General features: G+C 41.7%; 2 protein-coding genes and 1 long non-coding RNA gene across 5 annotated transcripts in view; 2 read left to right on the forward strand and 1 right to left on the reverse strand.

Moving 5' to 3' along the window:
• Positions 1-78: 78 nt before the first annotated feature.
• Positions 79-16990, reverse strand: ccdc90b (coiled-coil domain containing 90B). 2 transcript variants are annotated; one of them, XM_029629916.2, is made up of 9 exons: positions 16737-16990; positions 6400-6519; positions 6106-6209; positions 5195-5296; positions 5012-5053; positions 1205-1276; positions 1060-1113; positions 733-847; positions 79-498 (listed from the first exon to the last, which is right to left on the reverse strand). In XM_029629916.2, exons 1-9 carry the CDS (start codon positions 16840-16842, stop codon positions 443-445), a joined length of 771 nt encoding a protein of 256 aa, XP_029485776.1. In that variant the 5' UTR covers positions 16843-16990; the 3' UTR covers positions 79-442. The 2 variants fall into 2 exon arrangements, with proteins under 2 accessions (XP_029485776.1, XP_029485777.1); XM_029629917.2 differs by lacking the exon at positions 16737-16990 and adding an exon at positions 13736-13917.
• On the forward strand, positions 6526-13769 carry LOC135563963 (uncharacterized). The gene is made up of 2 exons (XR_010460713.1): positions 6526-8443; positions 8549-13769. It is a non-coding gene; the product is annotated as an uncharacterized LOC135563963 (long non-coding RNA).
• Positions 16991-17091: 101 nt separating the features above from the next.
• Positions 17092-17942, forward strand: part of alg8 (ALG8 alpha-1,3-glucosyltransferase) — a 34995-nt gene continuing 34144 nt past the window's right edge. For both annotated transcript variants that reach the window (XM_065008102.1, XM_029629915.2), the window contains exons 1-2: positions 17092-17346; positions 17704-17782. In XM_065008102.1, coding sequence (XP_064864174.1) covers positions 17258-17346; positions 17704-17782 — 168 coding nt within the window. In that variant the 5' untranslated portion in view covers positions 17092-17257. The remainder of the gene's footprint in view (positions 17347-17703; positions 17783-17942) is intronic.

Raw genomic sequence — 17942 nt, forward strand, 5'->3', positions numbered from 1 at the left:
ATCGGCAGCTTGGAAATTAAAGATGAACTGAAATCAAGATCAGGAATGGACAATGATTTAAGTATTCAATAAATGTGGTTCATTGGGAAAAGTTATTTATTTCCAAGTCATGTGGAATCCATATCCAAATACAGTTCTTGGAAGTATTGAGCCATTTGTATAACCTATAGATATAGTGCCTATGAATAGGTTTATTGTACATTGTATCACTCAACAGTTATGTTCAAAATATCTGATTGACTTTGTTTAATAGGTTGATTAATTGATTTTAATGACTCATGCTTGGCCTTAGTCTTAGCTCTCCATGTACTCTAGATTGCCATTTAAAAGTAGAAATGCATAAAAGTAGAAATTGAAATTACATGAAACCAACGTTGATTTAACCAGTATGCACCCAGTGGGATCTATGTACAATGCAATCAAACCCCCACAGCAGAGACGGTCACTTCCAAAGGCGGTAAAATCCCAAGGCAATCGCTAGGCAGGCGAAAACGGACGCTACCAAAAAGAAAAGCAGAGGGGGGTATATCATGATCCCACTTAAATTCATACCATATTTCAAAGAATAGTTGAATATACAGAAATGTGTCAACAAACACACACAAGCACATATCTTTAACTCTGCATCGTGGGAAAAGGACCCGTGAGTAAGCATTTCACTGTTAGTCTAGACCTGTTTTGTACGAAGCATGTGACAAATAACATTTGATTTGGCATACAAACACACACTACCTGCAAGGTAGCGGATGGTTTCCAGCTTCAGCGACTCCAGTAGAGTTTTCAGGGAGGCCACCTCTAGATCAATCTTTTTAGTCGTCTCCATAGTTTCGTGGTCAATGACTGCATTCTGAGGAGAACATTAACATAGGGAATCATATTACTATACTCATATGGCTGGTTTCACAGACATGGTATAAGCCTAGTCCTGGACTAAAATGTGCTTTTTAATACAGGACTAGGCTTAATCTGTTTCTGGGAATCCGCCCCATAAAGAAATGCAGCTGTTATAGCCTGTGGTGGGAGTATAGAAATATCATCATGGACAAGATGGCATTTTACCTTCCTGTGGTACTCTGTGCTGTTCTCCATAAGTTTCTTCTCCTGCTCAGTAAACTGACAAAGAGAGAGAGAAAGCATGTGGCAGAATGTCAATTCAAGGTCTCAGGAGTAATAATCAATCACACGTGTATGCGCACGCACACACCATGTCAGTGACCCTGCTCCTCTCCAGGTTGATGTCCAGCTTGGCCTCAGCTCGGACCTTCTTACTCTCCTCCTGAAGTGAAAACAGGATACACAAGTTATTGTTTGCATCCCAAAAGGCAACTTATTCTCTTTTATAGTGCACTACGTTTGACCAGGGCCTAAAAGCAGTGCACTATGTAGGGAATAGGGTGCCATTTTGGATGTATCCACACAAGTCACATGATGTACTTACTGAGTGAGAAACCACAGCTATCTGATAGCACCACAGAGATTACTGATAAACTATTACATGATTCATAAGTTATAGTTTAACAATAAACAGATGAAATGATAACTCAGAATTACATAGAACATACAGTAATAATATAGTGAATGAATTACATTTTATTTTCATGTCAAATCACCAATTGGCAACCCATCCCTTATGGGATTAATTGACACAAACAAACATTACAATAATTCTTTGCGCATCACATAAAGAGAGAAATGTAAGGTAAAAATCTATACATAATAGTAAATAAGGTTATCCAAACAAATATATACAGAGCAGTAAACACAACCGTTCAAAAGTTTGGGGTCACTTAGAAAAGTTTTTTAAAAAGTCCATAAAAATAACATCAAATTGAACAGAAATACAGTGTAGACATTGTTATTGTTGTAAATTACTATTGTAGCTAGAAACAGCAGATTTTTAATGGAATGTCTACATAGACGTACAGAGACCCATTATCAGCAACCATCACTCCTGTGTTCCAATGGCACGTTGTGTTAGCTAATCCAGGTTTATCATTTTAAAAGGCTGATTTATCATCAGAAAACCCTTTTGCAATTTTTCGTTATGTTAGTACAGCTGAATTTTTTTCTTCTGATTTAAAGAAGCAATAAAACTGGCCTTCTTTAGACTAGTTGAGTATGTGGAGCATCAGCATTTGTGGGTTCGATTACAGGCTCAAAATAGCCAGAAACAAAGAACTTTCTTCTGAAACTCATCAGTCTATTCTTGTTCTGAGAAATGAAGGCTATACCATGCGAGAAATTGGCAAGAAACTGAAGATCTTGTACAACACTGTGTACAACTCCCTTCACAGAACAGTGCAAACTGGCTCTAACCAGAATAGAAAGAGTAGTGGGAGGCCCTTGGTGCCATACAGAGGAAAAGTACATTAGTGTCTAGTTTGAGAAACAGATGCCTCACAAATCCTCAACTGGCAGCTTCATTAAATAGTACCCGCAAAACACCAGGCTCAATGTCAACAGTGAAGATGCAACTCCGGAATGCTAGCCGCCTAGGCAGAGTTGCAAAGAAAAAGCCATATCTCAGATTGGCCAATAAAAAGAAAAGATTAAGATGGGCAAAAGAACACAGACACTGGACAGAGGAACTCTACCTAGATGGCCAGCGTCCCAGGGTTGCTTCTTCACGGTTGATGTTGAGACTGGTGTTTTGCGGGTACTATTTAATGAAGCTGCCAGTTGAAGACTTGTGAGGCATCTGTTTCACATGGAATAGCCTTCATTTCTCAAAACAAGAATAGACTGACGAGTTTCAGAAGTAAGTTCTATGTTTCTGGCCATTTTGAGCCTGTAATCGAACCCACAGATAAAGGCCAATTTTATTGCTTCTTTAATTAGGAAAACAGTTTTCAGCTGTGCTGACATAATTTGCAAAAGGGTTTTCTAATGATCAATCAGCTTTTTAAAATGACACATTTGGATTAGCTAACACAATTGTTGCTGATAATGGGCCTCTGTAGATATTCCAGTAAAACATCTTCCGTTTCCAGTTGCAATAGTCATTTACAACATTAACAATGTCTACACTGTATTGATGTTATTTTAATGGACAAAAAAGTGCTTTTCTTTTAAAAACAAGGACATTTCTAAGTGACCCTAAACTTTTGAATGGTAGTGTACATGCATAACATATAGAGATGAATAAATACATAAAGAAACAGAAGGCATTTGAACCCAGTCTAGCACAAAGAGAAGATTCATGTGGGAGACAAGCCTATACACAATCTACATACACTTATACTTTTATTCCAGGCTTTATCTAAATATTTTGCAAACGGAAAAATACAATGGATAAAAAAACATTTCAGTTTCTCCTCATCGTTCAGCCACATAATGCCAGGGTATATCTGGTGGTCTTTCTGGAATAAGAGCAAGCGTATATCTTGGTAGAAAAGGCAATAGAGGATAAAATCAGTTTCATTCTCTATTTCGTCAAGGTTACAATAGTTAGTCTTTCCTCTTCCATTTCACCACAATTACCAACCTTTTTCAATAAGCAGAGGAAATACCCCTGATCTGACCTGTTTCAATACGCAGAGAAAATATCCCTGATCTGACCTGTTTCAATACGCAGAGAAAATATCCCTGATCTGACCTGTTTCAGTATGCAGAGACAATAACCCTGACCTGTTTCAATACGCAGAGGAAATATCCCTGATCTGACCTGTTTCAATACGCAGAGGAAATATCCCTGATCTGACCTGTTTCAATACGCAGAGAAAATATCCCTGATCTGACCTGTTTCAATACGCAGAGGAAATACCCCTGATCTGACCTGTTTCAATACGCAGAGGAAATACCCCTGATCTGACCTGTTTCAATACGCAGAGGAAATATCCCTGATCTGACCTGTTTCAATACGCAGAGAAAATATCCCTGATCTGACCTGTTTCAATACGCAGAGAAAATATCCCTGATCTGACCTGTTTCAATACGCAGAGAAAATATCCCTGATCTGACCTGTTTCAATACGCAGAGGAAATATCCCTGATCGGACCTGTTTCAATACGCGGAGACAATATCTCTGATCTTACCTGTGCACATGGCGATCTCTTGCTTTTAGGTAGGTTATACATAATATCACTCACACAAATTCACCCTTAATAAAACAAAATGTTCTCAACTTGGGTTTAAGATTAATCTCCTCCACCCATTCTTTTTCATATTTCATCAACAGTTGTTTTTTTAATCATATCCATGTTTCCCTTAATTTGTTTTTTTTGTAAAGATGTTCACAGTCAGACTGTTGAAAAAGGTCAAACATTTCAGTTGTCCATGTTCCCCCTATAGAAAAACGTTACTTCTGGCATTTGGCATATCCAACAGTCTATCCCATAGTCTCACCACACATGCCTTCCATCTCACCGCACAGGGATCCTAGCCCATGTCCCCAGTTATTGCAAGTATAGGTGCAAACTTGTGGACACCTAAAAAGTAACGTACTGCTCTGTTATGGACATGTTCCTTTCTAAAATACCTCTTAGCACCTCACACTCCTGCTGAACAGTCCAGAACAGGACACACACATGTGCCACCAGAGACTCTGGGTTCGCTCTCAGGCTCTGTCGCAGCTGGCCGCGACCGGGAGGTGCGTGGGGCGACCCACATTTGGCCTAGCATCGTCCGGGTTAGGGAGGGTTTAGCCGGTAGGGATATCCTTGTCTCATCGCGCACCAGCGACTCCTGTGGCGGGCCGGGCGCAGTGCACACTAACCAAGGTCGCCAGGTGCACGGTGTTTCCTCCGACACATTGGTGCGGCTGGCTTCCGGGTTGGATGCACGCTGTGTTAAGAAGCAGTGCGGCTTGGTTGGGCTGTGTATCGGAGGACGCATGGCTTTCAACCTTAGTCTCTCCCGAGCCTGTACGGGAGTTGTAGCGATGAGACAAGATGGTAACTACTAACAATTGGATACCACGAAATTGGGGAGAAAAGGGGGTAAAAAAAAAAAAAATAGGTAACATGTTCATCAATAAAAATAGTATTTTTTTGGCTCTCTTATCACTTCTCACCATCAGCCTGTTCCTTATCTGATCCAACTCTGTCTTCATTTTCTGCAGAGAGACATACAGGTTTATGTAGAATGCATATTGTTATTATTATTATTATTATTATAGATCCCTAGTGCACTTGTTAGCTCAGGAGAGATAGACAGGCAGTGATTGTGTGGAGAAGGAAAGGGTTTATGTACGTACAGCGTTCTCCGAGCGCAGGTTGGCAAACTCACTCTTCTCCAGGATCACCATGTCTTTCCTGATGGAGTCCAGGTGAGCCATGATCTGCTGCAGCGCAATCTCCTAAACAAGATACACAGGAGAGAGAGCGAGAAAAGGGGGGCGGGGGTGTCTTACAACAGAAACAACCTACAAGGGAGTGGTTGAAAGAGGGTGTAATGTGGGGGTGAAGGTTCAGAGTATTGCAATTCCATGGGTGTAACTGAAGCACACACTGTCATACATACCAGCAGTCACAAGTGTAAGTGATTAGTCTGGTCTTCTTTAGCTTGGGTATCAAGCGGGATGCTGTGGGTGTGGTACCTGGTGTGCTGTGAGTGTGGCACCTGGTGTGCTGTGTGTGTGGTACCTGGTGTGGTACCTGGACTGCTGTGAGTGTGGGGTGCGTGGTACCTCGGTTGCTGTGAGTGTGGTACCTGGGCTGCTGTGAGTGTGGTGTGTGTGTGTGGTACCTGGGCTGCTGTGATTGTGGTACCTGGTTTGCTTTGAGTGTGGTACCTGGGCTGATATGAGTGTGGTACCTGGTGTGTGGTGTGGGTGGTACCTTTGTGTGGTGTGAGTGTGGTAACTGGGCTGCTGTGAGTGTGGTATCTGGTGTGGTGTGGTAACTGGGCCGCTGTGAGTGTGGTGTGTGTGTGTGGTACCTGGGCTGCTGTGATTGTGGTACCTGGTTTGCTTTGAGTGTGGTAACTGGGCTGCTGTGAGTGTGGTGTGTGGTACCTGGACTACTGTGAGTGTGGTGTGTGTGTGTGGTACCTGGTGGGCTGTGTTTTGTACCTGGTGTGTGTGTGTGGTACCTGGTGTGGGGTACCGGGTGTGCTGTGTGTGGGGTACCTGGTGTGCTGTGAGTGTGGTGTGTTTGTGTGTGGTACCTGGTGTGCTCCAGTCACCATGTCTTTGTACACTATGTCCATGTTGGCTGTTGCCAGAGTCACCAGAGCCGCTACTATGATTTCTGCTTGGCGCTTTTCAAAGCCTGAAAATAGAGAAATCATTAAAGATTTGATCATCAGCATTACAACAGTCCAGTTTCTTTATTACACTGTGGATCAATTATCACCTTATTTGCCTTTCCTGGTCTGGATGTGACTTCCACTTCAGAATAGATTTCAGAAAAGGCAACACAGAAGCAGAATTACAGATCAAGTCCAAAATGATGCACCCACCATTGCTCTCCAGCTCAATGACCATGGCATGAGAGTCAAAAGTCAGTTTCCTCTGTTCCAGAGGGGTCAGCTCCACTTTCCTCAGGTCGTACGCTGCTACAGGTGTTGCAACGTGGAACTCTGTACAGACAGACAGATGGAGTTGAGTGGCGAGGTGATGGCTTTGAGGAGTGTAGCCTACCTCTGACTTCATCAAGTCAGTATCAGTCGATACTTGTTAAGAACATTAACAAAATGGAAGAAAATGAAACATTCTACAAGAACCAATATCACTTCCTAACAACACGACCTTATGGAACAATACTTGGGTAGCGTTTCAAAATTCACCGATAAATTGGGCCACATGGAAAACTAAAGGCATAGAAACTGTAAATAACTTTAACAGGAAATGCATCTATTTCGATTACAGAATTAAAAAGTAATTTTGGACTGACAAATATAGATAGTTTAAAATGAAAACTTACGTATCACACAATTTTGAAGAGCAACCTTAACATTATGACCAAACCGGCTCCACGTGTGCACATGGTGAGTTTGTCTATCCCCACCAGACGCGATCAGGACACAGGTTGAAATATCAAAACGAATTCTGAACCAACTATATTAATTTGGGGCCAGGTCGAAACATTCATGGACATTTAGCTAGCTAGCTAGCTTGCTGTTGCTAGTTAATTTGTTCTGGGGTGATTGAAAGATGAACGAGGTCCACACTCCAGTCAGTAGCGGTAAACACACCTTAAAGTTTATTGTCAACCGCCATATAAAGTCCACAGAAGAACTAGGAGAGATTACTAGAAACTAACTTAGTTTCCCTTTTTATCTGTGGATTAATTGTCGTAGTAGAGCGCACATGATTTTGTGTGACTCAAAATGGGTCAAAATTCTACGAAGATCCAGCAAAAAAAAGGACCTTGTACATTTCAGGTAAAATAACAACCCAATGTTTATACATTGACCAGCTGGGGCAAATCTGTGAAGACCTGGGTGTGAGCAGCAAACTACATCCTCGTGAGATTTCTTTTCTCAAGCAGTACAGTACAGTCCTACAGCCACTCACATCCTCTATTGATCTTCAGGGAGAAGAAGTGTTTTCTTGGCTTTCTTATCCCAACAACAAGCTTGAAGTCTAATACCTCTTGCGACATTCTCTGTACACATCATCACTGCGGTCATTGAGGCTATAGACTGCCGGTTTGGACCTATGCTAAGCACCCATGAAGCAAAAATGGCACCTGCTACAGTGACAAAGTTTCGACTGTGTTGGCACAACCCTGGAAAGAGGGAGGAGATGCAGAGCACATTAGTTCAAGAAACAGCTTCTATGTAGAACACACACTCCGAAGAGGTTGATGAGGGAGCACAGAATGATTCTGAGTCAGAAGACACTTTTTTTCCCGGAGGTGCAACAACTAGGGCCCGTGGCACTGCAGAGGACAAGGTGAGGAAGTACCTCAAAGACAAGTCTTTGGACTCCTTGAAATCGTTTCCCATAGTCCAGAACTTGTTTCTGAAGTACAACACTCCAGTGCCCCAGTTGAGCGTCTTTTCAGCTATGGTGGAAACAGGATGCCTGGTGCTCATCTAGAGCATGTCATTTTGCTGCAATACAACAGCAATTTCTGCCTTCAATCATCTGAGTAGGCTAGCTTCAGAATAGGCCTACTGCAAATGCCATGTCTGATATGTTGGTTTATTGCACCTAGCTCGGACTAAATGTGTAAAAAAAAAAAAAAAAAAAAAAATCGACCTATTTCTCATTTTAGTCATTTAGCAGACACTTATCCAGAGCGACTTACAGTAGTGAGTGGAAACATTTTCATACCTTTTTGTACCGGTGTCCCGTGGATAAGTGTTTAGCACCATCTATGTTACTTAAGCCCTTACTTATACCTGGTTTAACATGTATACTTTGTCCTGCACATTGTGTTTGTGCCCACATTTTTAGACCGGTGTACACGATTAAAAGATGCATTGTGGTCTGACTGATCAGATCATATAAGTGTAAATGGACAAGATCAGGATGAAGGACGAATGATTGAGGCAGGTAAACAGGGCTTAAATACATTTGTCAATGTTTTGCGATGTGTTCTAATGTGGTTCTGCAATAAATGTTGTTAAATTGTTAATGTTTTTTTCTTATGTTTTACAGGTGAAGTAATCCAAAAGAAACGGAAAGTAATCAGATTACGTTAGAGTTTAGGTAATCCAAAAGTTTCGTTACTGATTACAATTTTAGACAGGTAACTAACGGATTACATTTAAAAAGTAACCTACCCAACCCTGTTGACAGTGAGATCAGTTCAGCACCCTACATTGCAGTCCAGGTGGATGACACCACAGACATATCCTGCAAATGTCAATTAACATTCATAGCACACTATGTCAAAGATCAGGGTGTTATACTGAAGACAAATATAAGTGCAAAATGCAACAATTTTGAAGATTGAGTTACAGTTCATATTAGGAAATCAGAAATGTTTTATAAATTCATTAAGCCCTAATCTAATCGACTGCATTCTTATGTCACTAGCCACTTTAACTATGCCACTTTGTTTACTTTGTCTACATACTCATCTCATATGTATATACTGTACTCGATACCATCTACTGTATGCTGCTCTGTACCATCACTCATTCATATATCCTTATGTACATATTCCTTATCCCCTTACACTGTGTATAAGACAGTAGTTTTGGAATTGTTAGTTAGATTACTTGTTGGTTATCACTGCATTGTCGGAACTAGAAGCACAAGCATTTCGCTACACTCGCATTAACATCTGCTAACCATGTGTATGTGACAAATAAAATTTGATTTGATTTGATCTATGGATTTCACAAGACTGGAAATACAAATACAGGAACTGGAACACGGTTGTCATACACGTCGATTCAGAGCATCCCAAAAATGCTCAATGGGTGACACGTCTGAGTATGCAGGCCATGGAAGAACTGGGACGCTTCCAGGAATTGTGTACAGATCCTTGCGACAAGGGGACATGCATTATCATGCTGAAACATGAGGTGATGGCGGCGGATGACTGGCACGTCAATGGGCCTCAGTCTCGTCACGGTATCCCTGTGCATTCAAATTGATAAAATGCAATTGTGTTCATTGTCCGTAGCTAATGTCTGCCCATCCCATAGCCCCACCACCACCATTGGGCACTCTGGTCACAACGTTGACGTCAGCAAACCCGCTCAGCCACACGACGCCATACACGTGGTCTGTGGTTGTGAGGTCGGTTGGACATACTGCGAAATTCTCCAAAATGACGTAGGCGGCTTATGGTAGAGCAGTGAACATTAAATTATCTGGCAATAGCTCCGGTGGACATTCCTGCAGTCAGCATGCCAATTGCACACTCCCTCAACTTGATATCTGTCGCATTGTTTTGCATGACAAAACTGCACATTTTAGAGTTGCTTTTTATTGTCCCCAGCACAAGCTGCACCCGTGCAGATCATACTGTTTAATCAGCAACTTGATATGGCCTCCTGGACAGATACCGACAGCTGTACTTTGAAATACTCAATGGAATCATACTACACATAACCCAGAGGTTTGCTGACGTGAAGAGCCTCAACTTTTTACGTGTTCTTGATCATGGTTCATTTCCAGAGTACTCAAAACAAGAGGGGTTCCCTGACAGAGAACTCACACCGCTGTTCCAGACGTACCCTTTTTTGACAACGAGAGGTTGGAAAATGAGCTGCAGCTAGTCTATGCTGATGCCTCCTTCCACTAACCACCAGGTGAGCTGCTGCAATCACTTGTGAAAAAGGACCTGAATGGGTGCTTCTCCCTATAATTAGCCTACAACGTGTCAAAGTGCATTGCGTTTGCATTTCCCATTAAACTAATCTTGCTGCGTCGGACACACGGTTCTTGGTTTCAATGGCTCATTATGTAAGTATATCAGTCTAATCTCGAAAGGCCATGAAGTAGGTACAGAAGCGAGGTGAATTTTACAATCAAATAGGAAATCACCATCATAACCTAAACCTACTAGTGAAAAAGGAACTGTAACTAGTCAACCGTGAACACCATGTAAACTAGTGGTCTGTACTGTAATTGATTATTCTAACTATAGTTGATTGTTGAAGGTGCAGAATTCTGTGTGCGGCGGATTGACAGGGGTGTCCTGTACAAATGAGCAATGCCAGTGGAACTCAGCGACGCAGCCAAATCTATCCCCAAAAAGGTTGAGCGAGATCTGTCGCAAACGTCACAAACCAAGTGACAAGTTCTCAACCAGCACTCTCCATACAACCTGTGTACCACTCACAACATATTTAAAAAGAGTTTGGAAGGGGCCAATGTTCCAGTGGGGAGCATTCTGCACAAGTGCATAAAAGCTAAACCAAACAGTCCTCAAGTTCCAGCGGCAGCCACACAGCTCCAGCAGCCTCATGGTGAACATGGCATCAACATGCAGTGTCAGAAACGCTTGTCATTTTATGACGTTGATGTTAAGCTGGAGGAGTGTAAATGTGCCAGCCTTTAGGAGGTCACTAAAGCACAGAGTGCATCCCATGTGTTGTAGTCAGCAAAGGTTCCTGTGCGCACCTCAACAAATCCAGACAACTTTGTGCGGGAGCATCTCTTCCCAAGGTTCCATGGGAACTCAGCAACCACATATGGCAAGGAGAACGAGCAGGTTGCCTACACATGGATGGAGAGTTGTGGGTTTAGTCAGGAGAGTAGAAGCACAGTAGTGAGTGACAAGGAGCCATGGCTTTCTGCAAGCCCATATAGTGTTAAACTCTCAAGAAATTCTAGAAATCAAATGTCCTGTTGTAAGAAATGTGAGTCTCTGACTAAACTGTTCTCTGGCTAACTAACAGATGTGATGGATGGGGTTCCTCTGCAACCTAATGGAGCCCTTGGGTATTACATGAAGGTGCAAATGGGCATGTTCTGCACAGAACTGGTGAGATGTAAACTGCTTGTCTGGCTCTATCCGAGCAGGTTGTTATTGATGTGAAGTTCTGTGCTGATGTTATCTCTAAACTGAAGTTATTCTATTTCACACATGCTGCCAAGGATAGTAGATGAGTTTTAGTTAGGCAGACTAACTCTGTGGTCCAAATATGTTAATCTGTGGTATTTAGGCTCGTGCCTAATACTTGTGTTTTTGAATAGTTCTTATATTTTGAGCATTGTAAACCTCTGTCAGCTCTACCTTATTATCCAAGCATAACTCTTGGTCTTTTTTTCCCCACAGCTCTCTTCATATACACATTTACCTGATTTATATTTGCATAATTCTTGTTTTTGTCTTGCCTTGTACAGCTCTCTTCATACATGTTTATCTAATGCCTACGGATAACTCCTTATGATTTATGAATATATTTTTATTGAACCTTTCATAGCGCTTTCTTTTCATAATGACACTTCATTAACTTATTATGCGAACATACCGTAACTCATCTTACACTTGGAAAATGATGGTGTTAAAAAAACACTGAAATTGCACTTGACATTTTCTTTGTTCCTTAACCTTTTGAAATGAAGGACAAGGAGGCATGTCAAAGGGTTTCAAATGTGTTTCCTGTTTCATTCTGGTTTTGGTTTTCAAGTGCACAAATTAAGAAAACAGTGTGGCTGGCACTTGATAAACAGTTGTCTTCCCTCTTGGTGTGTTGAAGAAAATGTATTGTAAATATATTTAAGAAGGCATGATAGCGGCACCTAGTGGATGCCTGTAATTATCAGAAACATGCAAAGTTACAGTACATTTCAAATGTAGGAACATACTACAAATGATTCAGATTAAATAGTAAAACATATACATTGCATTCAGAAAGTTCAGACCCCTTCCCCTTTTCCACATTTTGTTCAGTTACAGCCTTATTCTGATTTCTCATCAATCTACACACAATACCCCATAATGACAAAGCGAAAACCGTTTTAGAAATGTTTAATTTATTAAAAAGAAAAACTAGAAATACCTTATTTACATAAGTATTCAGAGCCTTTACTATGAGACCCCCGTTTCCATTGATCATCCTTGATGTTTTTACAACTTGATTGGAGTCCACCTGTGGTAAATTCAGTTGATTGGACATGATTTAGAAAGGCACACCTGTCTATATAAGGTCCCACAGTTGACAGTGCATGTCAGAACAAAAACTGTAGAGCTCCGAGACAGGATTGTGTCGAGGCACAGATCTGGGGAAGGGTACCAAAAAAAATGTATGCAGCATTGAAGGTCCCCAAGAACACAGTAACCTCCATCATTCTTAAATGGAAGTTTAGAAAGACCAAGACTTCCTAGAGCTGGCCGCCTGACCAAACTGAGCAATCGGGGGAGAAGGGCCTTGGTCAGGGAGGTGACCGAGAGCAGAATGGTCACTCTGATAGAGCTCCAGAGTTCCTCTGTGGAGATGGGAGAACCTTCCAGAAGGACAACCATCTCTGCAGCACTCCACTAATCAGGCTTTTATGGTAGAGTGGCCAGACGGAAGCCACTCCTTAGTAAATGGCACATGACAGACCGCTTAGAGTTTTCCAAAAGGCACCTAAAGACCCTGACCATGAGAAACAAGATTCTCTGGTCTAATGAAACCAAAATTTGAACGATTTGGCTTGAATGCCAAGCGTCAAGTCTGGAGGAAACCTGGCACCATCTCTATGGTGAAGCAGGGACTGGGAGACTAGTCAGGATCGAGGGAAAGATAAACGGAGCAAAGTACAGAGAGATCCTTGATGAAAACCTGCTCCAGAGCGCTCAGGACCTCAGATTGGGGCGAAGGTTCACCTTCCAACAGGATTGGCTTCGGGACAAGTCTCTGAATGTCCTTGAGTGGCCCAGCCTGAGCCCGGACTTGAACCTGATGGAACATCTCTAGAGAGACCTGAAAATAGCGGTGCAGCGACGTTCCCCATCCAACCTGACAGAACTTGAGAGGATCTGCAGAGAAGAATGGCAGAAACTCCCCAAATAGTAGTGTGCCAAGCCTGTAGTGTCATACCCAAAAACTCGAGGCTGTAATTGCTGCCAAAGGTGCTTCAACAAAGTACTGAGTAAAGAGGCTGAATACTTATGTAAATGTGATATTTCAGTTGTTTTTGTATACATTTCCAAAAATGTATACAACTTGTTTTTGCTTGGTCATTGTGGGCTATTGTGTGTAGATCGACGAGAGAGAACATTTTTATATATTTTAGAATTAGACTAACAAAATGTGGAAAATGTCAAAGGGTCTAAATACTTTCCAGATGCACTGTACACACACAGTATCTCATGTGGATGAAATGAGTGTATAATGTTACATTTCAGATGTATGAACATTCTCACTGCTCACTCGGCATCCTCATGGATGATCTCACCCTGCATGTTAACAAGTGCTGCACCGATGCTGAGGACTTTGTCCATTTTGTGTGTCAGGTTGATGAGAAGTGTCTGGAAGAGGATTTTGAACACCTTGGAGTTGTCTGATAACTCTCAACATGAATACGCACATTAGCTATCCTTCTCGTGCTTGTGGCTTCCTTTCTGAGTGAAGGCTGGTATGGCAAGGTTTACCTTCCTCTCATTCAGCAGATCTCAGATGGTGGAAGCCCCTGTCTGTCATAACTTCATCGCCAGGCCTAAGGTATTCCAGGAAGCCAGAGTTTTGGGTGATGATCTTGTCACTGCATCTGCCTCCATATGCAGGAGAAACTAACATGGACAATGGCCACTAAATACTGGAGAGTATTGCTGGACTAATAGTGGCTGTATGACTTCCCTCTGTAATCAAAGTTGCGTGCTTTCTGAAGAGTGGTTTCAGAGCAGTCAATGATGCAAGTGGTGTTGGGGAACTAAGAGAGTGCAACACTACTCCCTGGGACACAACAAAGCGTTCAGCAAGATCACCCTGGAGTAGATTCAGCTTCATCAAGGTTAAAGTATTTGATCACTGATATGCACTCTGCAGAAATGCTACATGGTCAAAGAAAAGGATGGCCAGTATACAACACTGAGCTAATGTCATTCTTCAGGATGGTATGGGTCAATGGCTCTGCACCACCACATTGGGTTTGTTTGTGGCAGGTGGGCTTGTTGACTGGTTCTCTTGATACTTAGCTGTGTTCAGTCAGTGCTGGAACTTTCCATTGAGTATCAGCATCTTTACACTGCGGTGGCATTGGTACACTCAGATCAGACACTGCATCACCAGAGTTGTCTTCACCTGTCAAAACAAACGAGGCCACAAGTTTAACAAAATAAAATACACAGACAGCCTACTGGTCATGGGTTAGGTTAAAAAAGAAAAGACTTGAGATAATGTTTAATAATTTAGGTAGTTACAGACATTTCATGAGCATCACCAGTGGCATGCCAGCAAGGATGGGGATAATCATGGCATGGGGGAGACATTGTCAGACAGAAGTTTTGAATAGCTAACAATATAGGGACTAACTCGGTTAGACAAACTTGTTCTCAACTAGCCTACCTGGTTATATATATATATATATTGTATCAGTTGGGCTGCCCTCAAGCTAGCTAACGGAGTCTTAGGAGTCTTAATATAACTAAGATAGCTAGTTAAGTTAGCTAACTAACTCCTGCCTGATTCAGGACACCCTATCTGTGATAATAGCTAGCAAGTAGCAGCTAGCTAACAACTACCTGTATGTGTTGATGACCTGATGAGATGTCACTTTCTGGTCTGTACTGGAGTATCATAGCCCAGCCACTTCTCAGGGAAGGGATGCTCTTCAGTTGGCCTCTTGTCCACGAAGTGATAGGAACAGACGTTGGGTCAGTTTGGTGGTTTCTTCAAGTTCAATGCTTTGAGCCAAAACAAGAGACTCATCCTCCTTAGGAGTTGGGTGCAAATCAAAAGGCACCTAACAACTGCACTCACTCAAAAAAAACACTCCTCCATGAACAGCTTCCATTTATGCCAGTTATTGTGGAATCCCCTTACCGAACATAAAATGCCAGTTTTGCATGAGTTCATGTTTGGGAAGTTGTGAGAAGCGATAGCGATTTAGATTGCAATTTGCTTTATCTTGGTCAGGTCGCAGTTGCAAATGAGAACTTGTTCTCAACTAGCCTACCTGGTGAAATAAAACAAAACAAATAAATAGTGAGCTAGCTAGCTTCGAACTATTGGCCGGAAGTGCTTAAGTCCCCCATAAAAAAACATAAACAGACCCCACCCATATTTCTGTTGAAAATTAGGTAAATAAAGTCTGGATGTTGTAGACAGAGCTAGAAAGTTGGCTGTCAGAAGTATTACTATGTAAACTTACTGTCTGCATATTTCAAGACATGGCCTATGGGGGTGTAGTGAGATACCCAATGGGTTGGACAAAAAAAATGTATATTAAAACCGTAGAAATCAATCAACCCACCATCATTAACACAATGGAAAATCTTGTGTTTTATTTTTTAATTGAAAGTGCGCGGGCTATGGAGTGAAACAAAATGGTGCAGTTTCAGGCCATGTGGTGGAAAGTGATGTGGGGGCTGGAGATGTGTGGTGTGTGCTAGTTGATGTATGATGTTGTCGTTTGTTTTGTATTGTTTATAAAATCTTACAAAAAACATTTATGGGCATTTTTACAAGCATTGAATAATAACGACTCAATGTAGTCATTGGTAGCCCAGCTAGCAATGAGGAATTGGCCCTGAAGCGGCCCTCTTCCGAATGCATTGATGCAGTGTCTTAGACCGCTGCACCACTCTGGAGCCTCCACCCACAAAGTATCAAAATACTATACTACTTAAACAGGAATCTGAAATGTTAATTGTATTTTTTGATCACAGAAACAATGAGAAAATATTGAAAAATAAAGAATGAAATTAATTAATTATATGAAGCAGCCCGTGTAATCATCTGCCATAGAGTAGCCTCAATCGGCCCGAGCCCCCAAGTAATATATTTGGGCCAGATAACTCACCGGAATCAGCCGGAGCTCAATCCCCGCATCCTAGCCATACGTAATATGCCTAAAGTGGCCCAGATTCGGGCCACGTGACGTCGGCCGGAATCGGTCCAGATCCACTGCGCCTAGCTGGGAGGCTAGCTAAACTCCGCCAAAAACTAATCTAACTAAACGCCTTGCCACTCAACTTCATTGAGCAGTGTGGATTTGAGAATTCTTGGCTAACAAACAGACACACGTTTTGATAAGGATAATAAACTTGTGCACACCTGTGTAGTAAACAAAAGCTAGGCCTGCAATGGTTAATAGCAAAGGAAAGGAGTATACCTAGCCACTTGCACAACTGAATGCATTCATTAAATTGAAATGTGTCTTCCGCATTTAACACAACCCCTCAGCGTTAGTACACATGTATAGAGTAATTACCTTACTAATATACCAAAACGCTTACCTCTCCAACTCTGTGTTCCCCAGTATGTGCCATTGTTCAGATGCCTCTGACAGTGCCGAAATACTGACCGGAAAAGAGTTACACAGTGTCTGTTTACACTGGTCATCGCCCCAGACACGGAGACGTTGAAACTCACCGAGCAACAAATTCTCTTTTAGTTACAACACTCTTACGATCTGAGTTGTATTACACATGTGTTATCTATATGTTGAAGTACAAAGTGTGATATCTATCCCACCTCGACTCATGCACAGAGGACAAGCAAGCGTTTATGACACCGGATGGTACGTAGTATTGCAGCCTAAGTTTTTCTTCAACGTTGCGCAACATTTGACCATTTCCGCACGGTGACGGTCCATATCTAGCTAACAATTCAATATTTCTACTGGACTTTTGCTTTGTTTGTATAATTGAATGTGCTAATTTGACAATGTTATTGCGGGGAGGACCGCGTAACAGAGCCTACCGATACTGTACATCTCAATAAAGTTTATTTTTACAAACCCCCCCAAAAAAGTGTCATGGCGACGCCCAGAGCAGACGACTGGAGTTGGTTTCCTGCATTAGCACTCGGCGTTTCTTTCCTGAAATGTATTTTGATAAACGCATAGTAAGTGAAACATTCAAATAATTTATAATAGATTTCTAAACATGCATATTTCAAGGTATCGTATTTGTTCCACTTCGTTGATTAGTTGTGTCGCTAGCTAGCGCTAGCTTGATAACTGCATTGGCAGCTTTGCCACTGTATTGAAAAAGTTATTCAACCATACACGTTTATACACATAACTATAAACTAACTATAAATAAGTGGTTAGGGCATTTATTCTCATCAGGAAAATGTCATAAGAGCATCAAAACTCCTAACTACACTGTCCTATAACTAACTATCTGTGTAACGTTTTTTTTAAACAGAGGTACATTGTGTTGTGTTGTTGACTATGACGGTGTTTTCTGGATATTTCAGTCATTCCACAGACTTTGAGGTTCACAGGAACTGGCTCGCCATCACTCACAGCCTTCCTGTGTCAAAATGGTACCATGAGGTTTGTACATGCATGCGTACATACAAATCATATATTATGCATGTATAAAAGTGTGTCACTCACCCCTTAATTGCTATTTCTAGCTACAAATCCTATAGCGAAATCATTATTTTACCAGATAGAGTGACGAAATCAAACAGAGATTGAGGGAAGAGCGTCG

The sequence above is a fragment of the Oncorhynchus nerka genome, linkage group LG23, assembly GCF_034236695.1.
Source record: "Oncorhynchus nerka isolate Pitt River linkage group LG23, Oner_Uvic_2.0, whole genome shotgun sequence".
In the NCBI taxonomy this organism is placed as follows: domain Eukaryota; kingdom Metazoa; phylum Chordata; class Actinopteri; order Salmoniformes; family Salmonidae; genus Oncorhynchus; species Oncorhynchus nerka.

Excerpts from the sequence above, each read along its gene's own strand:
- ccdc90b (XM_029629916.2), bottom strand. The coding sequence starts at position 16,842 with ATGACCAGTGTAAACAGACACTGTGTAACTCTTTTCCGGTCAGTATTT. Across the intron at positions 5,297-6,105 it reads TGGTGACTGGAGCACACCAG|GAGATTGCGCTGCAGCAGAT; the intron begins GTACCACACACA and ends TATCTTGTTTAG. Across the intron at positions 1,114-1,204 it reads GGAGCAGGGTCACTGACATG|TTTACTGAGCAGGAGAAGAA; the intron begins GTGTGTGCGTGC and ends TCTCTTTGTCAG.